This window comes from Trypanosoma brucei, chromosome 7 (genome assembly GCF_000210295.1).
Source record: "Trypanosoma brucei gambiense DAL972 chromosome 7, complete sequence".
Taxonomy (NCBI): domain Eukaryota; phylum Euglenozoa; class Kinetoplastea; order Trypanosomatida; family Trypanosomatidae; genus Trypanosoma; species Trypanosoma brucei.
In genome coordinates this window covers 1,520,227-1,541,307 of record NC_026740.1, presented here as the reverse complement: position 1 = coordinate 1,541,307, position 21,081 = coordinate 1,520,227, and the positions used below count along the sequence as shown (strand labels likewise).

General features: G+C 47.9%; 9 protein-coding genes across 9 annotated transcripts; 1 reads left to right on the top strand and 8 right to left on the bottom strand.

Annotated features, from left to right (window-relative positions):
* Positions 1–50: 50 nt before the first annotated feature.
* On the bottom strand, positions 51–659 carry TbgDal_VII6330 (3' exoribonuclease, putative; the record flags this gene model as incomplete). The annotated part of the gene is made up of 1 exon (XM_011776718.1): positions 51–659. The coding sequence occupies one exon, from the start codon at positions 657–659 to the stop codon at positions 51–53; it is 609 nt and encodes a 202-aa protein (XP_011775020.1).
* Positions 660–729: 70 nt separating this feature from the next.
* TbgDal_VII6320 (hypothetical protein, unlikely) lies at positions 730–1,074 on the top strand (the record flags this gene model as incomplete). The annotated part of the gene is made up of 1 exon (XM_011776717.1): positions 730–1,074. One exon carries the CDS (start codon positions 730–732, stop codon positions 1,072–1,074), a length of 345 nt encoding a protein of 114 aa, XP_011775019.1.
* Positions 1,075–2,772: 1,698 nt separating this feature from the next.
* Positions 2,773–5,193, bottom strand: TbgDal_VII6310 (lipin, putative; the record flags this gene model as incomplete). Its single annotated transcript, XM_011776716.1, has 1 exon — positions 2,773–5,193. One exon carries the CDS (start codon positions 5,191–5,193, stop codon positions 2,773–2,775), a length of 2,421 nt encoding a protein of 806 aa, XP_011775018.1.
* Positions 5,194–6,374: 1,181 nt separating this feature from the next.
* On the bottom strand, positions 6,375–12,341 carry TbgDal_VII6300 (hypothetical protein, conserved; the record flags this gene model as incomplete). The annotated part of the gene is made up of 1 exon (XM_011776715.1): positions 6,375–12,341. One exon carries the CDS (start codon positions 12,339–12,341, stop codon positions 6,375–6,377), a length of 5,967 nt encoding a protein of 1,988 aa, XP_011775017.1.
* A 417-nt stretch (positions 12,342–12,758) lies between these two features.
* On the bottom strand, positions 12,759–15,479 carry TbgDal_VII6290 (hypothetical protein, conserved; the record flags this gene model as incomplete). Its single annotated transcript, XM_011776714.1, has 1 exon — positions 12,759–15,479. The coding sequence occupies one exon, from the start codon at positions 15,477–15,479 to the stop codon at positions 12,759–12,761; it is 2,721 nt and encodes a 906-aa protein (XP_011775016.1).
* A 1,177-nt stretch (positions 15,480–16,656) lies between these two features.
* Positions 16,657–18,279, bottom strand: TbgDal_VII6280 (hypothetical protein, conserved; the record flags this gene model as incomplete). Its single annotated transcript, XM_011776713.1, has 1 exon — positions 16,657–18,279. One exon carries the CDS (start codon positions 18,277–18,279, stop codon positions 16,657–16,659), a length of 1,623 nt encoding a protein of 540 aa, XP_011775015.1.
* Positions 18,280–18,389: 110 nt separating this feature from the next.
* On the bottom strand, positions 18,390–18,761 carry TbgDal_VII6274 (hypothetical protein, unlikely; the record flags this gene model as incomplete). The annotated part of the gene is made up of 1 exon (XM_011776712.1): positions 18,390–18,761. One exon carries the CDS (start codon positions 18,759–18,761, stop codon positions 18,390–18,392), a length of 372 nt encoding a protein of 123 aa, XP_011775014.1.
* Positions 18,762–18,831: 70 nt separating this feature from the next.
* TbgDal_VII6272 (hypothetical protein, unlikely) lies at positions 18,832–19,182 on the bottom strand (the record flags this gene model as incomplete). The annotated part of the gene is made up of 1 exon (XM_011776711.1): positions 18,832–19,182. The coding sequence occupies one exon, from the start codon at positions 19,180–19,182 to the stop codon at positions 18,832–18,834; it is 351 nt and encodes a 116-aa protein (XP_011775013.1).
* Positions 19,183–19,307: 125 nt separating this feature from the next.
* TbgDal_VII6270 (hypothetical protein, conserved, (fragment)) lies at positions 19,308–21,080 on the bottom strand (the record flags this gene model as incomplete). The annotated part of the gene is made up of 1 exon (XM_011776710.1): positions 19,308–21,080. A coding segment is annotated over one exon (1,773 nt), but the record flags the coding sequence as incomplete, so codon positions are not given.
* Position 21,081: the final 1 nt, after the last annotated feature.

Below are 21,081 nucleotides of genomic sequence, written 5' to 3'. Positions count from 1 at the left end.
TTGAAGGTAGGCTATAAATATTGACACATGTGTTTAATTCCACTCATCACTCAGGAGTTGTTAGTTCCCGTAACGTGCTGCAACAAGTTCTGCACTAAAGCAGATGTTTTGCCTCCTTTGCGTTCTATTTCTTTGAATAGAATCGCATCACCGTAGGGGTCCACCGAAGCATCTTCCCCATCGGCTTTCACATTCTCCAAAGCTCCACCCTTACTAGCGCGCCCATCATCGACCTTCGCGTACTTTGTAGCTTTCTCAGGCGGCTCACCGCGTTCCCTCTTGCGGTTTCTAACTTCGCTAACATCACCATCATGTCCTTCCTGTTGTGTCTGTCCCTTACTTGACCGAGGTTTACATTCCAATGATGTTATTTCCCGTAACTTGCCAATGTACTCCGTTACACGGTTAATTTTAAGCATCAACTGCTGATCCTCCCCTGCCCCCTGAGCTCGGTTGAGAAGTCTGTCGTGAGCATACGTAAGAAACAACAACGCGGAGGCGGCTGAAAGGGAAATGCGAGCTTGCTCATCCACAGTGTAATTGGAAACCAACATATCCTCGTCTAAGGACGAGAGAAGCGGAAGGAGGCACTGATGCACTCGATCCAATGCAGCATTCATCTTCTCCATAAGGGGCACAATATCTTCATCGAATTGCATTTTTGTAACACGTTTACGGAGGGAAGTTGGAGGTCACTATGCAGAAGAAGGGGGAAAGGAAGCAGCAAGAATGAAAACGCACCTATGTTTCAGTGGAGTTATGAAACCAAAGAAGAACCTCCTCCCAACTTGTTTTGGAAACCTACTTTTCTTTCTTCTCTTTCCCCTTCTTTGTGATGCCGCCGACTGCCGGCAGCAATATATATATATATATATATATGTTTATTTAGTTATACTTGTGTATGCGGGTCTGGATAGCCAATCTAATGCGGAAAATCTGTCATGTGGATATGACGTAAGGTCCGGAAAACCGAAACAGAAGAAACAGACAACAACAAAAAGAAAAAGGGAACTTTGTGAAAGCAAAGTTCGTCCAATATTACAGATAGCACATTGGTACCACCGGCGTGTATAGGCATAAAAATATGTTAGAATGTGAATGCTGGTAAACATGAAACATGGTGCAAAACTGCTTTAAACTTTCCGTATCTCCCCCTCATTCACCCCCTTTTAGTTTTGTGTATGTGTGGGGATACGGATACAGTGTAATTAGGGGGGAAAGGCAGAAAGGGATTTTAAAAAAAATCAGCAAATTTTCTACTCACCAATGCGAAATGAGTGGGTAATGCATACGAATAAGCGGAAGGGGACGAAAAAAAACAAAAGGGAGCAAACAATATTAATTCACACACATAAAGATGACAACGCACCGCACCAACTGGGCATAATTAGACCTTCGCACACGCAGCAAAATAAGGGCATAAAACAGGCAAAAAACGCGTAGGACTTTAACCACATGACGCATGGTTCCGATACACAACCTCCTTACCGAGGAAATTGCCACCTGTTATTCGCAACGGAAAGAAAAAAAGTGGTTGAAATAAGGGAGTTACTGTTTTTTTAAACGCTACTGAAGGTACGCAGAGCCCGAAATAGTTGAAAGTATTAATGGAAACAGAAAAAAAAAAAGAAACTAAATCGGGACCTTCTGTCGTACTCCACGTTCAACAAAATAGAAGGGGGAAAAGAAGGTTGTCCAGATGGGCAGTCAAGCAACAACAACAATAATAGTAATAATAACCATTTCAGCACCACCACGACCCGGCAACAAGAACAGAAAAAAAAAAATGAAATCCAAAACCAACCAAATGAGACAATGTTCTAACAGAAGATAACAGTTCAGTGAGACCCTAACTCACTAATGCGCAATCAACCCCATACCCGCCCCACACGATTTCTTTTTTATTCGTTGATGGGCATTTATTATTTTGCTTAACAGAACCTGCTTCTTACTGTGATATCGTGTGGTAAAAAAAAAAATGGAGTAGTAGTTCCAACGAACAAAGGAACAAAAGCTATGGAAAGGGGAGTTGTGAGGAAAAGGTGGAAGAAAACGAAACCCTTTATGAGACGCCTCACGAACACACTTAACAAAATAAAAAAAGAAAAAAACGGCAAATAGAAAGAGAAAGAGACAGAGACAGAGCTCCTCTACGACACGAATTCACAGATTTATCACCGCACCGTTTCTCCTTTTCTTCTCCCCCACGTCGGTTTTCATTGTTTCCTCGCACTTCTAATAGTTAACAACATCCTGTACTCATTCAGTACAAATCCATGACCACGTATGATGTTAAATTGAACGGAAAGGTGAGGAAACGAAAAAAAGGAGGGGGAAATGTAACGAGAAGGACTAAAGGAAACAGTAGCGGTTGACTAAAAAAAAAAAAGTGTTGAGGGAACACATTGGTGTCGAGACTGTTCACTTCCCCCTTTCAAACACACACATAAAAAAAAAAAGAAAAAGATATCAACATGTTGTAGTGATACAAATGCGGCACCGTGCACAAGGGGGGGGGGAAGAAGAAAACTGAGTTTTCCTTCTCGCATGTCCCGCTGTACACGTCATCAAAGACATCAACTTGGCCTCCTCCTCCTCCTCCTCCCTCGTTTGTGATTTTAATTCGGTTGCAGGTTCCTGTTCCTAACACTTATCTCACCGTGGTATGGGTTGGTAACGGCCAATCAATAGATTCAATTTATAATCATGGGCACCTCCTTTTCCCCTCCTGTACTCCTCATTTGTTTAAACGAAATCACCGCATCCACGCCATCACACAGTGTCACCTTGTTGATAGTTTTCGCTGCTTGTGTTACCAAGACCCAAAGGCAACCATGAAGCTTTTTTTTCATTAATTACCCGTGGTTGCTGATCCTTCTGCTCAAGGTTTGTAGCGGCCTTAGTATTGAAGGCGCTGCTTTCCCCTTCTATCATGTCAGTTGGTTGTGCACGCCAGTACACAAAAGAGTCAAATTCTCTGTCAACGACAACATCGCACGGCTTATATGTGGAGGTTGGGTCATTCGTGCGGTTGGTTACAGCGACGCTCGCACTGGGATTACTCATTCCAGACATTTCCAAACCACGCGCATCGATATCAGCGAGGCCAAGCCCATTCCCAAGTGCAGACAACGGGTGCGTAGAAGTTCCTTGACTACTAAACGAGGCGGTGTTGGTAATTCCGGTGGGCGTTGGACTAAATTTATCGCCGCTGCTGTAAGAAGAAAAACGCCTGCCATCGGAGAAAGGCTCTCCTTCGCTCCCTTTGAATGTAGCTCCCCCGTTATGCGCACCCGCGGAACAACCTAAACCAAACTGAACATAACTTAAGTTATGTCGCCTCACAATTGGTGGGAAACTGCTATCCACATCATCCGCAAGCCTTTGATAGGTTGATGTCACATTCGCCACGCGAACCAAACTCTTTGAGTCGACAACATATATTTTATGTTCCGGAACCATGACGGCAAGGTAACTTAGCATATCACTCAGTCGGTTTCCAAAACCCGCGTAGAAGGGTTTAGTTTTTTGTGGGAAGGCATTGACCACCTTCTGAAGACAGGCAATCTTGAAAAAATGGGATTTCATCGCTACCTCCTGCGCCAGCGCTGAGAACAGTCGCTTCGGTGCTGTAAGCACCGGGCCCTTGGGAAGTGACACTCCATTCTGCTGTATATTCCACAAAAATTTGCGCGTCATGCTTATCTGTGAAACACTTCGTGCAGTGAGGTATACAAGACGATAGCCATTTTTTTGAATCTGGCTATACAACGAGCAAATACCGGGATGGGTCCAATCCCGACCAATCAAAGGCATGATGTGGCCCAGAACATCACTTTTCGTGATCGTGCCATCCACGTCACTAATGACAAGGCGGTCAGTAGAGTCCCACAAGTACACGTTCGCCTCTACAGCAACTTCACCACGGAGGGAACTGTGCGTAATATAGCGAATGCGATTGTGCCCCGGGACAAGGTTTAGCTTTAACAGATCCGCTTCCATGGGAACGAGGCTGCGAGTAAAGTATGTCCCGTCACTTGATGTAATGCCATTGGAATTCAAGTCGTTGGTACCACTGCCACTGTAGTTGCTTGCCGTCGCCTTGCTCGGCACATCATTTTGTTGAGACACAGCCCCTTGCCCCTCCGGAGTGGGGCCACACGGTGATGGAGGGTTGCTGGCACAAACATCAGGAACGGGAGTTACTGGTGCAACACTCCGTGCAGGTGTACAAGAGCCACACGGTGGCGTGCCGCTGCAACCTGCTGTTACCCCTTCATCAGTGTCCGCGGGAAGATGAACATCCTCAAAAATATAATCGTCAGCTGACGCCTCAAGTCCCTCATCACTTGCTGATGAACCCAGTGCAGCGACGTCGGAAAAAGAACCATCTCCACCTTGGGTGGAAGTTTCTACTTGCACCATCTGTGTAACATCATCAGGAACACCAACAGTAATTTCGGTACTGTTCACTGCAGTGCTGCTTCCCTCCGTCGTATCAACCATTAACCTCGTATAGTCCTGAAATCCGCTTAGCTCCTGTAAACACGCTTCACCCTCGGTGTCACCCATCACTACATCCCGTAGATAATCGGGATTCTGATGCGACAGCCGCTTGATTTCCTGCATCGCACGCTCTGCCGCAACAACAGTTTCCTCGGCGAGATGCAATTCAACAGCATCAGCACCTGAACATTGCGCCTGCGTATTAACATGCAGGCGTCCATCGCAATCTTGCTTGATAAGAGGTTGATGGCTCCTCGTTTCCGGGTCATCTTGAGTCCCATTAAACTTGTTTTTCCCCCAAGAGCCAAATAATCGGTGCCGTAGGGATTTTACGGGAAGTTCCCCTCCTCCGGCAGAGGTGATCGAGGCTCCAGTGTCTTGCGAGTCGTCACTGGCAAAAACGGGCGACTCCGGTCTCCCGCAATCCCCATCCAATAGGCATGTTGTCTTCAACCAAAACGCTTCGCCATTCGGTCCAATCTTCATGATTGCTGATGTCATTTGGCCATTTACTTCAATACGCACCACTTTGTCACCCGGACGAAGGACTTTTACTTTACCGAAGCGGACGTTGAAGTCGGTGCTATGTAAGCGACCATCAGGGTGATGCACAACAATCACATCGTTGGCATCACTCGACATGTCGAGATGATTGATGTTAAAGAAATCTGCAAAACCAGATATCATCGACACACGAAGTCAACAACAGTTGATACAAAAAATGCACAGCAACAGAGGTCACTCTTCACAACTGTTGCTTCAAGAGGTAGCGGCAATTTTCTTTCTTTGTTTTTGCTGACAATGTTTTATTTTTTTTTTCCTGACGGTGCGTACGTGTATTGCACCAGCGGCCCAGAAGGATGTGTCCAACGTTTTGCAGTTTGGTTTTTGTTGCTGATTTACTTTTAACTGGTTCACACTTCCTCTTAAAGCACTACGACCACCACAGTGTAAAATCAGGAACGTGGGCGGTGAAAGCAACACTAGAGGGTTTCCTACTGCTACCTTTCCCTACAACCCGAATACAAATGTATCAATATATATATATATATATATATATATATATGTACGCTATGTATCCCCTTTAAAACTTATATAGTACACGTTACCGTGTGAAACGGTAGACTTTAAATAGTTTAGACAAGACTATTAAAAGAAACCAGAGTACATTTAAGCATAAGCGACGAATCGGAAAGGAACACAAGCAACACTCCAACAGCAAAAGGTGCGCAGAAAACAAAATATGTAAGATGGCTTCTGCCTTACTCACTATTATAACTGCAGCACAGTGGTCTCTTTCACTTACGACGACCTGTGCAGGTCTTCCACGAGTTTGTACAAATCACACAGAACACATTTACCTTGTGCACCTGCGAGCACAAGCGGTCTGTGTTGGGGGGGGGGCAAAAAGAAAGAAGTTTGTGAAGAGAATGTTTTGCAGCATCAGGTTGAAAACTGGAAATGGAGAAAACACGGCGTTTGCTCCTCCCACAGCGCACCTTAGCGTTCAAAGAGTAATAAACACAAAAGCAACTTGAAAATTCCCAAACCAACCTCACATCGCTCCCTATACACACAATACAATTTACCTTCGAGGCGGCGTTTCACATGTGAAGCTGGGAACGATAACTTATACTCCACTGGAGTAATCAGATATCCGAAACCTCCGCCACTCTGTAACAACCTTAAGTGTTAGTGCGTCACGTGTGAGAGCCGCCGAGAGTAGGGCTTCTCACCCCACCCCACGAACCTCTTTTTCCCTCATACTATTGCAGCCGGTGTAATGCATAAACAATAAAGGTAGTTTGTGCCACTGAGGATAATGCTATCAGTGTGTACATGGTATAAACCACCTCCCTCACAGTTGTTCAACTGCATTTGTGATGCACATCTCCGGTACGCGGCACCGAAGCTATCGGACTTTCCGGCGCTGTGTTAACAATACTTTGAAGGAGGCTTACTATCGCATCAAAAGTGTTCCCTATTTCCACTGTAGCTCCTGCACCATTATGCATCGAGGGAGCACCAACATCAATTTCGTCATCCAATGAGCCTTCCCCCGCCCGTTGGGTTCCCTCAGTCTCATTTCCTAGTGGTACTAGGTAACTCAAGATAATTGCAGCCGCTGCCGGCGAAATGAGTCGATGTGGAACATGCAAGTGTTCAATCATATCCAAAAGCACAGGTACGGAAAAACGCTCCGCATCGTTACCCATAACCACGGCGACGTGTGCGAGGAAGCGCTTCAACCCCACCCCCGCTTCACAGGACTCGCTCGCACAAGCATCTGTCGACAATTTCGGGTGATCAGAGAATTCTGACCTGGACAAAAGTGGGGTAAGCGCCACCACAACATTGTGCAGGTCTTCTGCTGCCGTGCTTGGTAGCATATCTGTGAGTAGTTCAAGTATTGTGGTAACGCTTGTCCTCTCCAAAGCTTCACCAGCATCGCCATTGGTGGTATCTCGCTTTGCAAGAATTGTCCGCAAAACACACGTCAAGTCACGGGGACCAAGCAGTCCCAATCGTGCTCTTGTCACAGCTGGTGATTCACCCTCACGAAAAAAGCAGCGCATCGTCACATCAAGCAGCTTCTCCTTTACAAGGCAGTTCACTAATTGCTGTTGCTGCCTTGCCTTAGAAAGTGGAACCCAAACGTCAGTTACAAGTGGCCTATCACTACCAAAGATACCTGCTGAGTGGCAGCATGTTGGTGCTTCGCGGTCCGTGGCTGCAGTGACGGGGAAGATGCAGCAGTCGCCGTTTACATTTACTCCCTCGGGTGGCATGCAGTACTCAAAAACGGTGGAAATGTTTGTGAGGTGAATGCCTACTGTCCCTCCGAAACTGCAGGAACTACATCCCATCGTATTGCACCAATAATCAGGTAGCTGCTGAACTATACGGTACAAGTGTCGCAGAGGGAGACCATTGGCAGCGGCAAAAACATCGGAGAGTTCAACTGACTGTGTTTGCACGTCCCTACGTTCCCACCGCTCCAGAACCCGTTTCTCATACTGAAGAGGATCAAACGTATCAAGCAGGACAAGGAATTTCAGAACAGCACCGAGATCCAAACCAATGGACTTCTTCACTAATTCGCTATCTTGCTTGTCTACGCACTGTCGGTCCAGATGCTGCTCATTCCCTAAGAAGGAACCGAGATCACTAGACATCTCCTCCACAATGAGGGTGGCTAGGCGAACAAATCTACGCACACGTGCGTCTAAAAGTAGAGGCGCCGTCCCCTCATATATCAACCTCTCTTCACATAAAGCTTCCCCATCGCACTCAAGAGGAGAGGTGTACGGAGCCGCATTAGCTGCATGCAACACCATTTCACCCACAAATGCTATGAACTTTGAGGCACCCAGCGACTGCCGCAGCTGCATAACCAAACGATCTGAAAACGCGTGAAACATATCGATGCCCTCAAAGCGCTTGTCGACCCTGCCTGCCGCGGCGCTGCACCCAACCCCACCGTTAACCGTCTGCCCGTCATCAGAACAAGTAACCTGATCATCAGTACACACTAGCACTGTCTCTGACGCAACTTGAGACGAAACTTTGGATTTCCTCCTTCTCGTTTCGTCAGCTTCCTCCCTCTGTCTCAACTCCACAGCTAAACGATACGAAGAGGGTTTGCCTACGGATGAGTACCGTAATAGCACCAGCCAATGTTCCAGTGCCAGTTCTGTGAGTGATTCGGTCCAACCACCCTTTTCATGGTCGACTTCAGTTTCTCGCGATTTATCTGAGTTCACACCACGATTCACTTCCCCACCACTATCTGCAAGGCTTCTCCAGGGAGATTGCTGCTTGCCAAACAGCAACCTTCCCACACGAAAATAGAAAATGCGCCTAATCTGCCGCCCAAGCGCCGTTCCTTTGACAGAGGGAAGGATGGCGACTTGCGCCAATTGCATTAGGGACGGCACATATAACTCAGCCGGCCTAAAAAGCAACTTGCGAGAGGCGATGTGCAGTCGGCGAACCGTTGGGTTCGATAAATTCCCACCTTGGAGAAGCAGCAGCAGTCGTAACAACGTGCTGATATCAGTTGTAAAGTTGCACGTTTCATCAATGGCACACATAGCTGAGGAGCACGTAAGGAGGTCGTAAAGAAGTTTGGGATCATCTCCTTTTACTAACTCTGCCAGGTCCAGCACAACTTCCAGTGGCTCGCGAGAAACCTTGGCTGCGGCGACGATAAGTGGACCAGTGGTCGCTAACCAATTTTGCCGTAGTGACCGCAACTGCAAACGGTTCACTGCACTTACAGCGGCTGTTATCTGACCCATTGGCAGAAATTCGGCCAACTCACTGCTCCCATGTAACATGCCCTTTGATGTGGTTGCGGCGGGCACCTCCCTATCGGTACTGTCCCTGTTTCTTTTTACACTTGCGAAGCACCTAGCTTCAGGCCCAAGTTCTCGCAGAGCGACTGACACGACACTTTCAAAATCACCATACATTGCGAAGAAGGCGAAGAGATCAAGTGGTTTGCAAGTACGGCGCATAACTTGGGCAACCTTCCGCAGCACCAGATCAACAACGTTACCCTGCCGAAGAATTGATGGGTCCGTTGTGTGAAGTAACCGCAGAACAACAACAAGCGTCCCGAAATTCCGGCAGTAACGCTGAGTAATAAGTAAAACACGTTCAACATCAGAAACGGAGTATAAACATTTCCCCCTTGTGTCACAGAAGGCTTCGTGGGAATCACATTTGTCATTTACTCTGAGGAACGGGAAAAACATCACCGAGAGAAGACGGTCTTCCTTAGCAAAGCGCTGTGAAAGATTCATTGAGGATATCATCCAGCGCGGAAGTTGTAGTGCCACTCCAACATCGCTCTTGTCTTGGGGACTGCGTGGCCCAACCAGTTGTTTGCGTCCTACGAAGCCTTCCAGTAGTTGCGCAAGTTCGCGACTGTCGCACTGCGAGACCAAAAAAGCATACGCACGTTTCAAGTGACCATGAATTTGTTCTATATTCTTGTCGGATCTGCTGCCACAGCACTCCAACATCATACAGGCGTTTGCAACTGCTTCCACTGAAATCAGCGATAGTGGGTTGCCAACAGTATTTCCCATAAATAAGGAAACACATAAGGCATGTGCTGCATGATCACGAGCTCGTTTAATGAAGGATATCACTGATTTTTCCTTGCCGGAGTGCTGCGACCCTGACCGTCCCGCCAAAGAGTTGGCAAGAACCCATGTGGAGCTCGCCACAAACATCGTTAAGGCGCCCTCAACATTTTCATCAAGGCGGTTATTCGACAAAGGTACTTCCACAAGCACACGATTTCCGCAGCGGATGAAAAGGTCATTCAGCAGAGAGAGGGCATTTTTCCCCATTTTTAACGCAAAGCCGAAGATAACGGCACACGCCTCGCACAAAGAAATTGACTCATCCTGAATGGCACGTGCATGCGGGAGGGCAACCACCACTTGAGAAACCCCCTGACTTTCTTTGGATTCTTCAGTGTTAAATTCCTCCGTGATTGTAACTGCGTCTGAATGAATAAGTCGCTTAAGCCGATCCTCCACTGCGTGAAAAACGACGGAGGCTAATACAGGAGGTGCACGAAGCAAAAGACAAACAAGAGACGCGTACTGTCTTCCACTAAGCACCTCTTGCCCCAACTGTGACGAGAGTGACATCAGTAAACGATCCTGAAATGCAACAAAAGACCTCCAGCTAAGGGTGTGGAGACCTTCGGCAATCAACACCAGCTCTTTACCAGCAACCGACTTCTTTAGCAGACGGCTTCTGCCACCAAGTTCCTTTGCACGGGCTGTGGGCACAGACTGTAGTCCACTAGTATCCTCCGCGTAGTGCTTTCGCCCATCGGTAGCACATCCCTTGCGGCTCATATCCACACACTCTTCAGCACATACTGAATTATCCGTTGCAAAGTTTGCCCGCGACACAAAAACTGGTCGTCCGTTCCGAGTAGATGGCATGTGTCTTTCCATTACAGTTACAACAGAAGTTAGCAGCACTTCTAACTCGCCCTCGATCTCGGCGATGTCCTCGGCATTAACAGCAAAGGGAAGAGCGAGTGAATATGGTGAAGTCAATCCCACCTGAGGAGATTCTGTGCTTTCACTAACCATTGCCCCGTGGGTGGGGGAAAGATGAGCTTGTTGGACACACGTGGCAGATCCGCGACGCTCGAAACGCGAGTGAGTGGACGTCTTGCTAGATACTTTCCAAGTTTCTCGTGAACCGCAATTACCTTCATCACAGTGAGCCTTTTCAGTAATTTTTTTGGAAGTGGTTGCGCGCCGGTTGAAGTGCACTACCGCCACTCTATATATCTTTCCCAGGGCATTAAGTAATGCTGCCAAATCCGAAAACAAATACTTGTGTGCAAAGGGTGTCACACGTTCACACAAATGGAGCAGTACAACAGCCGGCGAAAGCACCTCATTTCCGTAGAGCATATTATTTCTTACGCCAATTGTGACGTCCCTGAAAAGTGTCCACGACGGTTTTTGTGGCTCCTTCGCTTTCGCAATATCATATGATGTTGCGGTAGTCGCCGCTTTCTCTTCTGAGGGGAATGTCAAAATACGCGCGTAGGAAGAGGCAATGCTTGCGACTAGGTGGGACACGTTTGTGCCCTTAACATCCAAAGACGCCAGGAGGACAGCAGTTACAGACCGCACAAGCGACGCAACCAAACTTACGCGCCTATCGCCCTCTTGGTAATGGTCTGTCAGTGCAACTAACTGCGGAACACACTGTGTAAGCGTAAAAAAACGTAATACTTGTGAAGCAGACCCTTTCAGATGATCGTTTACTAAGCATCCAGCATACATCTGCATCACCGAAGCCAGGCGGCTACAGTCGATGGCATCTCCCTGCGCTAATGTGTGAAATAATGGGCCCGAGACCTCTCGCTTCCGGGAGAACGCCTGTGGCAAAGATGGCACCCCGAAAGCAACCCTGCCACTGTCTGATGAACGATCGCCACAAATCCACCCCGCCACAGCAGCTTTAGTTAGGGCCGAAATTAATGTCGAAAAGGCAGCGCCCCCATCGTTGGTCATTGCCCTTTCTGCGTCGGTAGTGAAAGTCACAAAAAGCGACTCTTCTTGCACGAGACGCAACGTAATAGGTAACAATATTTTGCACAGAAAGTGTAATAACTTATCACGATTTTCCGCAGAAGCTCGCACACCACCGCCAGTAAGCATACCAAGAACTGAAAGAGTCAAACGGCCGGCATCGCCTGCAGCTGCACAACTGCATGGAGGTGAAAATGACGAAAGAAGACGACTACTCCAAAGAGAGGAAAGCAGTTCCACACATTCATAACCGCAACCGCACTCAAAGATAGACAACTCAAAATATCCACACGTCAAAAGTAATGCCGTGGCGCACTCCTCATTCATTCCACCATTGCACAATTGAGTACTCCCCTTGTCGGTATCAGAGCAAAAGAGATCTTTCGCAATACCACGAGTAAGAAACTCACGTGCTTGGAATCGAACGCGAGAAGCTGACACCGATACGCCACATGATCTGTGTAACAAACGCAATTCCGTCATGTAAGATACCAACGAATTCAGAGTTAGAGGTGCCGGAGGACTAGGGATATCGATATTGCGCCCGTTATATGCCCTTCCAGAAAAGTTACGTTGACAATGCAGGTTAAAACCCAAAAAAAGATTATCGCAATAACCATTCGCACGAGTATTGCCAGGAAAAACCGTAAGAAACTTGATAAAACGTAATCCACATAGACATCTACGGTATGACAACCTGTTAGGAAAACATACAGAATATGGAAAAATATTGGAGAGTAAACGACCTTCCATTACCAGCCTCAATGGCACCACACGAACGTGTGGGTTTTTCCGCGCCCCTTACCGCTACCTCAGCAGTGAAGCACACTCGACCTCTAATAACCATCAACCAGTTATAAAATAATAGAAATAAAACGGTGAAAGTGTGTGTATGAGAGAGGAAGGGATAAAGAGCAGAACAAACAAGGCTCTCATCCATAACATGTACAGCAAGTAAAGGAAAAAAAGAAAGGCTAACATTGCTCATGTGACGGTTCCCGTTTACGCAAACCAATAAAACACAAGCGTGAAGAAACATTATCATATCCAGGACAGTTTCATGTTACAGCAAACGCACAGTGCACATATGCACAAAGATACACATACATTCGAACGTTAATCCCGTGACCATTTATGTGAGCAAAGGCCACACAGACTCACGAGCCGTTCCTACCTTCTCCCACCCCGCCCCCGGCGGTCCCTTCCATACACAAGCTCCACATTGATCCTCAGATCAGCCACAAATATTCTTTTGTTGTCGAGACGAAGAATGACAGATAAGGTACGATTACTGTGGAAAGTACACTTGGACAGGTGCAAGAAGCCACTGCAAAGAACGTTGCCGTTGCAGGACAGAGAGACGCGTACCACACTGGTGTCCACAGGCTTCAGCTGTACAATTTCGTCATTGAAGTCAACCACATAGCACGGGGCGTCATCAACCATCTCACACACCACATCACCACTCCCTCCGGTACCGCTACGATGAGCGCTGAGTGTTGAGGAGACGGCAGTTTCATTTCCCAGCTGAAAAACAAGCGATACTTCAGGACGATCAACACAGGTGTTGGGACCCAACACACAGCCCACAGCGCCATCACCATTGCTGGTGACAAGGGGGTTCATTTGGCTGCCAGCACCCACAGGACGGGGAAGCTGAAAGTTGCAACGGCGCAGTTTAATACGAACACGTCTCTCAGTGGACGCTGCTATCCCACACACGCGGCTGTCAATTTCATGGAACCGTGCCTCGTAATCGCGTGGCTTGTTGAGGTTGTGGTGCAATGATTGTAGTGCAGACTTGAATTGCCCTTGCGATACACCAAAGAGTTTTGCTAACCACTGTAGAGCATCTTGAACGCGCTGATCCCGGATATGCTGCAATGACAGACAGTCGTTCAGAATGGAAATGAAATTCTGCGGGTTGCACCGTAGTGGAGAGAGTTGGATAAGATCGCGGCTAGACTTCAAGGCGCCGGAAACAACAGACCATGCGGCATCATCCAGAGTGTTCCGGCAGCACTGTTCAAGCAAATCAACAAATGAAAAACACGCCTGCTTACGGTCCTCGGCATCAACCTCGACAACCATCCGGAATATCTCACGCCGCTGCAGCGACACGGCTTGCTGCGGGTTATGGTGGAAGTGCGCGAGCGACGCGTTTAACAACCGTTTGCGCTCAGACACGAGCTTCAGCAGCCGACGGCGGGTGTGGCATAATGCTTCCCCGTTCCGAAGCTCTTGCTCGATCTCACTCACCTCCCAGTTCTCCACCATCGCCTCGTAGTTTTGACGGGCACGGGCACTCATCCCGTAACCAACAGGAATCACACGGCGGGCTGGTTTCGTACGGTGGACACTTTTCCTCTGCTGTTGCGAGCACTCTGCTGATGCCGCTAGTTGCTGCCCACTTGGTGATAATGCACCAGTAGAGAAAACATCACTGAAAGCAGTATCTAGCATTGATGGTAACCGCGAAGATTCTGGTGCAGAGATCAACTGGCCGCCATTGGGGCTACAGTGATTGCCATACAGTGTTGCAGGTAAAATACCATGAGTCGTCAATCCCTTGCCGCTGCGCAAAAACGACTCCAGCATTGTTACAGCGCGCTGGTCTGTAACAACCTTGGTGCGGTGACCCTCATTACCACATGCAGAATCCGGTATCGACGCAAATGAGGCTTGGGTACACTTATTCGGTGAAACAGATCCCGTGTCCCATGAAACCTCTTCGTTGGGCAAAACAACCATCGCTTCCTGGGGACCAGTGCTCCTCGATCCTCTCCTCCGCAGAAGCTCCAGTAGATCAGAGCTGTGTCTTGCTACATTAACAGCACTGCATCGTGCTTTCTTCACCGTAATCCTGCTTTTCTTCAACGCATCACGCAACGCCACCGAGCTACAAAGATTCTGTGGAGTGCAACGAAGTGCGTTAAGTCGCTGTTTCCGGGCATTAGATTCAGCGTCGCCAGCTACTCGCGCTTCGTCTACCATTTTGGCGGGCTTTCGAGCTCTGTGTCTCACACCGTCACCCATCAAACCACCGTCGTCGGAGCTCCCATCATCAGAGTCGTTTACGACAATCATCACACCACCACCACCGGCACTGGAAGACACACGCTGAGCAAGACATTTGCTGAAGTGTCGCGCACTTTCCTCCAACTGCCTCATTTTACCCTCAAACTGTTGTCGATCAAAGTACTGTGAAAATTGCGAAGTCTTCTGTACCGGCTGGAGAATACCCCTCAACATCTGTTTAGCATCTCGGTTTGCAAACATTTCGTTAGCCGCAACCCCCATTAGAGGGCCACTCACAGCTTCCTCAACGGATCGTACCTTCAGCGTCGTGGGTAAAAGCGATCCATACGACTGCGGATCGTACGTAATTCCAGCTTTTAGGTGCCCTGGATCCGTTGGTTGTACCTTCCCACCGTCAAGGAATGGGAATGTGGCTTCACTCATGGGAGTGGATGAAGTACCTTTGCAGCTTGTGGCAGCCAAAGATTGCTGTTGCGTGTCGCGCCCAACATCAGCCATGACACTGAAAGACGATTTCCTGTCCTTTATACTGTGGTTCACAGAACTCCGCATGAGACGGCGTGGCAGGAATTCTACCGAACTATCCACCACGTCCGCAACCAATCCTTTGGAATATTTCATTGCCCTGGTGTAAGCAGCATTTTTGCATGCCCACGCTTCTTCAGCATGTGTCCCGCCGGCCCACTGGCTGCCAGCTTGCGAGCGCTCCATGGAAACAGTGTCGCTACTGCCCTCAACCTTGCCCACACCAAGTTTCGGGGGACATGTCAATGAAGGCAGGGAACATCCCGTTGACATAGTGCCAGCCGGATACAAACTCCCACTGCCAGAGGGAGATCGAGAGGCAGACATCGCATGAAGATGAATGGTCAGTGGTAAGAATTACAAATAAATGTTAAATCGAGTTTATCACTGAAGAGGGAGACTCGTGTGTTTAGCACGCCTATTGGCACCAGCACACGTCACACGCGGATATCCACTTGAGTATGATCACACCTTACTATTATGGGAGAAGTAAGAAAATAATTGAAAGAACATGGTAAAGAGTAAAGAAGGCAAAGAATCCTCTGTACACACAACAAAACGTTCAGCATTGCGCACCCCGAGTAACATATAAACAATCGGCCGACTCATTTTATCCCATCGTAATCTCTGGAGTGACTTACCGCCTCCAAAGGACTAGAACAAGGTTGCGGGATAGTAAGAAAAGGTGTAGCAGTAAGCCAATACCACATCATATCTATTACGGTACCCTCGGTAATGAATGAGCAAAGAATAAAAAATAAATAATAATAATAATAATAATAATAACAGAAAATAATAAAACGTCTGAAAAGAAAATGATGAGGGAAATAATATCAAACAAAAGGAAAGGAAGCAGTTGACACGCGCATTGCGCAATACACCGCATTTCACCACCGCACTCACTCAGACTGTAGAGCCACTGACGGAAACGGGGAAATAGAAGGCACAAAGAAAATAGAAGCATAAGCAAGGCACAAGCGGAGACAACAGAGAAAAAAAAAAGAATAACACGAAATACACGACAATACTATGGAGGGTCAACTCCAAACTCATAGTTCAACCACGTCGCAGTGAAAAAGAGAGGGTGGAGCGTGACCACATCGTAAACAATGAGGCGATGCGAAGGTGCTCGCTGTGCAGCCTACGATACGTACGCAACGAAGTGGTCCAAATAGCGCCACTGTCACGCATGTCGTAGCGAATGCACTCAAAACAAAGTGGGGGAAACTTCACACGCACACATATGTATGTATATATATTTGACAAAACCGTAGGGTAAGGGTATAAACGCGAATATATGTAGAGGGGAGTAACAGTGGTAAAATACTCAATCCGATGATACAGTGAAGTAGCGAAGGATGTAAGGCAATGACCTAACACAGACGCTGTAGTAACTAATTGGTTCGATATGCGGATGTACTCATCTCCGCATTGGTCAAAGGGACGTCAGCAAGCAACACCAAACTACTCCCATTGGGTGAAGCCAAAAGATGGCGCGAACTCCCTACGTGTTAAACAAACCACCAGACGGCGGGTTCGAGTTGCGGAAACTTCCTTGTTGGTTGCGGTTTATTCCTCGGAAGTTCCCGCCACGTGCACCAACGTTTGCAAAGTTGCCCTGTTGGGCCATACCGACGGAAGAAAGGCTCACCTGCTCTGGGGCATTTCCCCTGTCGTAGCCAATATCCCGAGGATGGTTTAAACCCAAGCGCGGATCACCGTGCGGAGGAGATTCACCATAGAGACTAGGCTCACGAAATATATCACTACGGTTGAAACAACCCTGATGGTTGGGGCTTGAGCCACGGAAGCTCCCAGGACGCTGTGTGGCGCTTAGCGGTGTTGGATTGACGTCGGAGGTTATATTTTGTCTGAAGCTTCCTTGGCGGTACAAGATAGGACCACCAAAGTTAGTCCGTAGTTCCATTTCGCCGTTGTATGTCTGTATTTCGGGTGTTGTGCTGTAGTAGTTAAAATTTGGTTGTTGTCCAGGGGCATTCATTTGCAAATTTTCTTGTTGGGGGGATCCGTTAACACAGAATCCATTATTCACCTGGGGACAATTACCGTTTACATTTTCCGGACGACAAAGATTGTCACCCGACTTGCTACCTCGCCCCGAGTAGCTTTCGGATCTAACAGTTCCACCTAAATCACCCACCGACTCAACGACAGTTCTCTGTACACCTGATCCGTTGCGCCTGTTTTCCTCAACATCACCTGCCGGACGGTTCCGTGAAAGGAGCCACAAAATTAAGAAAGCGGCTACAATAATTAAAATCAAAACAATTAAAACCAATATACCAATAGTGACGTTGTGCCGATGATCAAAATGCGACTTGTCATCGCTACTTGCAACTGATAGGATAAAAGGAACGGAATAGCATGATGTGGAAGACACGACGGAGGACCTTCCACCCTCACACAGGACGTACTCGATCATTTTGCTCGAATCTCCAATGTATGCGCGGGATGTGTCCTCCAAGTCTGATCGAAGGCTCCTAAGCGCAGCAGTGCTTCCGTTCTTGCCACCACGCGAGACAACCCATGCGAGGAGACCCTCCTCACCAGCACTAGGGACCTCCAATTCATAGAGAATCGCCGGGTCATAGTCCATTGTCACAGGTCCGGTACAGTTCCCTTTCTCGCCCTCAGATGTATGAAATTGGTAAAATAACCTCCCCGCACTCCTGTTCCTTGTCACACACTTGGTCCCCCACCCTCGCGGATCGCGTTCCCCGCAGTATGGTGCTGTGTCCTCAACAGGGTACTTGGGTTCATCCAGTTTCGGTGACCACAAGAAGAAAAAAGAGTTACTGCTGCATCGCACGCTTAGGCCACCGCCAAGTACGGGTACATCAGATGGACCGCAGCGTTTCAGCAACTTCTTCACAGCAGTCGCCCCCTTTGCCGTCGTCGGCGTCGCAAGGCGCATTTTAGCGCGCTCGCAGTGCCTCTCAGCTTGTTTGAAGAAGGGTGCATCTCCAGATTTCGATATTTTGAAGATCGCATGAACACTCTCGCCAGATGCGGTACTCGCCACAAACAACCACTGTAGAAAGTAGAAAATAACAAACAATTGTGCTGGAGCGACCCGCGTCTGTATGAGGTCTGTTGTTGTACACATACCTCAGGTATTATTACTTAATTGCAACTGGAGTGTCACAGTGCCTCTTTCGTACACGTTAGCAAAAATAAACAATGGGAAAGGTCAAAGAAAGAAGTAAACGAGTATCATCAAGAAGACATACATGGAGGGATGGCGGCACAATGCACGCAAGGCATCCTTATCCGTGACGACTGTAGCCGAAAAAGATAGCTACCACACTCGTTAGTGGTAACAAAGTATGGCTGCATCTCCACAAAAAGGGCAGAGAACACCCCAACTTCATAAAAAAAAATGAAACGGTAGTACAGGTAGTTCAAGTTGGGAAAAAAAACGACAAAAAACCATAAAAGTGATTTTAAAAAAAGTGAATCTAAAGTTTTAAAAGATTGCCTCGGCCACAGTGCCATAACGGCAGTAAAGTTAAAAGAGCTCACACCATAATAAGGGACGAATAGATAAAAAATGGGAGCAGCAGTAACAAAACGACAAAAATAATACATCGTTCTTTAAAACAGCAACAGAAAATCTAAAAGGTGTGCATGAAGTCTAGAAAAAAAAACAAATTACTCACTATGATAAAAATACAAATCGTAATTCCGAAAAATATTGGAGAGTAAACGACCTTCCATTACCAGCCTCAATGACACCACACGAACGTGTGGGTTTTTCCGCGCCCCTTACCGCTACCTCAGCAGTGAAGCACACTCGACCTCTAATAACCATCAACCAGTTATAAAATAATAGAAATAAAACGGTGAAAGTGTGTGTATGAGAGAGGAAGAGATAAAGAGCAGAACAAACAAGGCTCTCATCCATAACATGTACAGCAAGTAAAGGAAAAAAAGAAAGGCTAACATTGCTCATGTGACGGTTCCCGTTTACGCAAACCAATAAAACACAAGCGTGAAGAAACATTATCATATCCAGGACAGTTTCATGTTACAGCAAACGCACAGTGCACATATGCACAAAGATACACATACATTCGAACGTTAATCCCGTGACCATTTATGTGAGCAAAGGCCACACAGACTCACGAGCCGTTCCTACCTTCTCCCACCCCGCCCCCGGCGGTCCCTTCCATACACAAGCTCCACATTGATCCTCAGATCAGCCACAAATATTCTTTTGTTGTCGAGACGAAGAATGACAGATAAGGTACGATTACTGTGGAAAGTACACTTGGACAGGTGCAAGAAGCCACTGCAAAGAACGTTGCCGTTGCAGTAAAGAGAGACGCGTACCACACTGGTGTCCACAGTCTTCAGCTGTACAATTTCGTCATTGAAGTCAACCACATAGCACGGGGCGTCATCAACCATCTCACACACCACATCACCACTCCCTCCGGTACCGCTACGATGAGCGCTGAGTGTTGAGGAGACGGCAGTTTCATTTCCCAGCTGAAAAACAAGCGATACTTCAGGACGATCAACACAGGTGTTGGGACCCAACACACAGCCCACAGCGCCATCACCATTGCTGGTGACAAGGGGGTTCATTTGGCTGCCAGCACCCACAGGACGGGGAAGCTGAAAGTTGCAACGGCGCAGTTTAATACGAACACGTCTCTCAGTGGACGCTGCTATCCCACACACGCGGCTGTCAATTTCATGGAACCGTGCCTCGTAATCGCGTGGCTTGTTGAGGTTGTGGTGCAATGATTGTAGTGCAGACTTGAATTGCCCTTGCGATACACCAAAGAGTTTTGCTAACCACTGTAGAGCATCTTGAACGCGCTGATCCCGGATATGCTGCAATGACAGACAGTCGTTCAGAATGGAAATGAAATTCTGCGGGTTGCACCGTAGTGGAGAGAGTTGGATAAGATCGCGGCTAGACTTCAAGGCGCCGGAAACAACAGACCATGCGGCATCATCCAGAGTGTTCCGGCAGCACTGTTCAAGCAAATCAACAAATGAAAAACACGCCTGCTTACGGTCCTCGGCATCAACCTCGACAACCATCCGGAATATCTCACGCCGCTGCAGCGACACGGCTTGCTGCGGGTTATGGTGGAAGTGCGCGAGCGACGCGTTTAACAACCGTTTGCGCTCAGACACGAGCTCCAGCAGCCGACGGCGGGCGTGGCATAATGCTTCCCCGTTCCGAAGCTCTTGCTCGATCTCACTCACCTCCCAGTTCTCCACCATCGCCTCGTAGTTTTGACGGGCACGGGCACTCATCCCGTAACCAACAGGAATCACACGGCGGGCTGGTTTCGTACGGTGGACACTTTTCCTCTGCTGTTGCAAGCACTCTGCTGATGCCGCTAGTTGCTGCCCACTTGGTGATAATGCACCAGTAGAGAAAACATCACTGAAAGCAGTATCTAGCATTGATGGTAACCGCGAAGATTCTGGTGCAGAGATCAACTGGCCGCCATTGGGGCTACAGTGATTGCCATACAGTGTTGCAGGTAAAATACCATGAGTCGTCAATCCCTTGCCGCTGCGCAAAAACGACTCCAGCATTGTTACAGCGCGCTGGTCTGTAACAACCTTGGTGCGGTGACCCTCATTACCACATGCAGAATCCGGTATCGACGCAAATGAGGCTTGGGTACACTTATTCGGTGAAACAGATCTCGTGTCCCATGAAACCTCTTCGTTGGGCAAAACAACCATCGCTTCCTGGGGACCAGTGCTCCTCGATCCTCTCCTCCGCAGAAGCTCCAGTAGATCAGAGCTGTGTCTTGCTACATTAACAGCACTGCATCGTGCTTTCTTCACCGTAATCCTGCTTTTCTTCAACGCATCACGCAACGCCACCGAGCTACAAAGATTCTGTGGAGTGCAACGAAGTGCGTAAGTCGCTGTT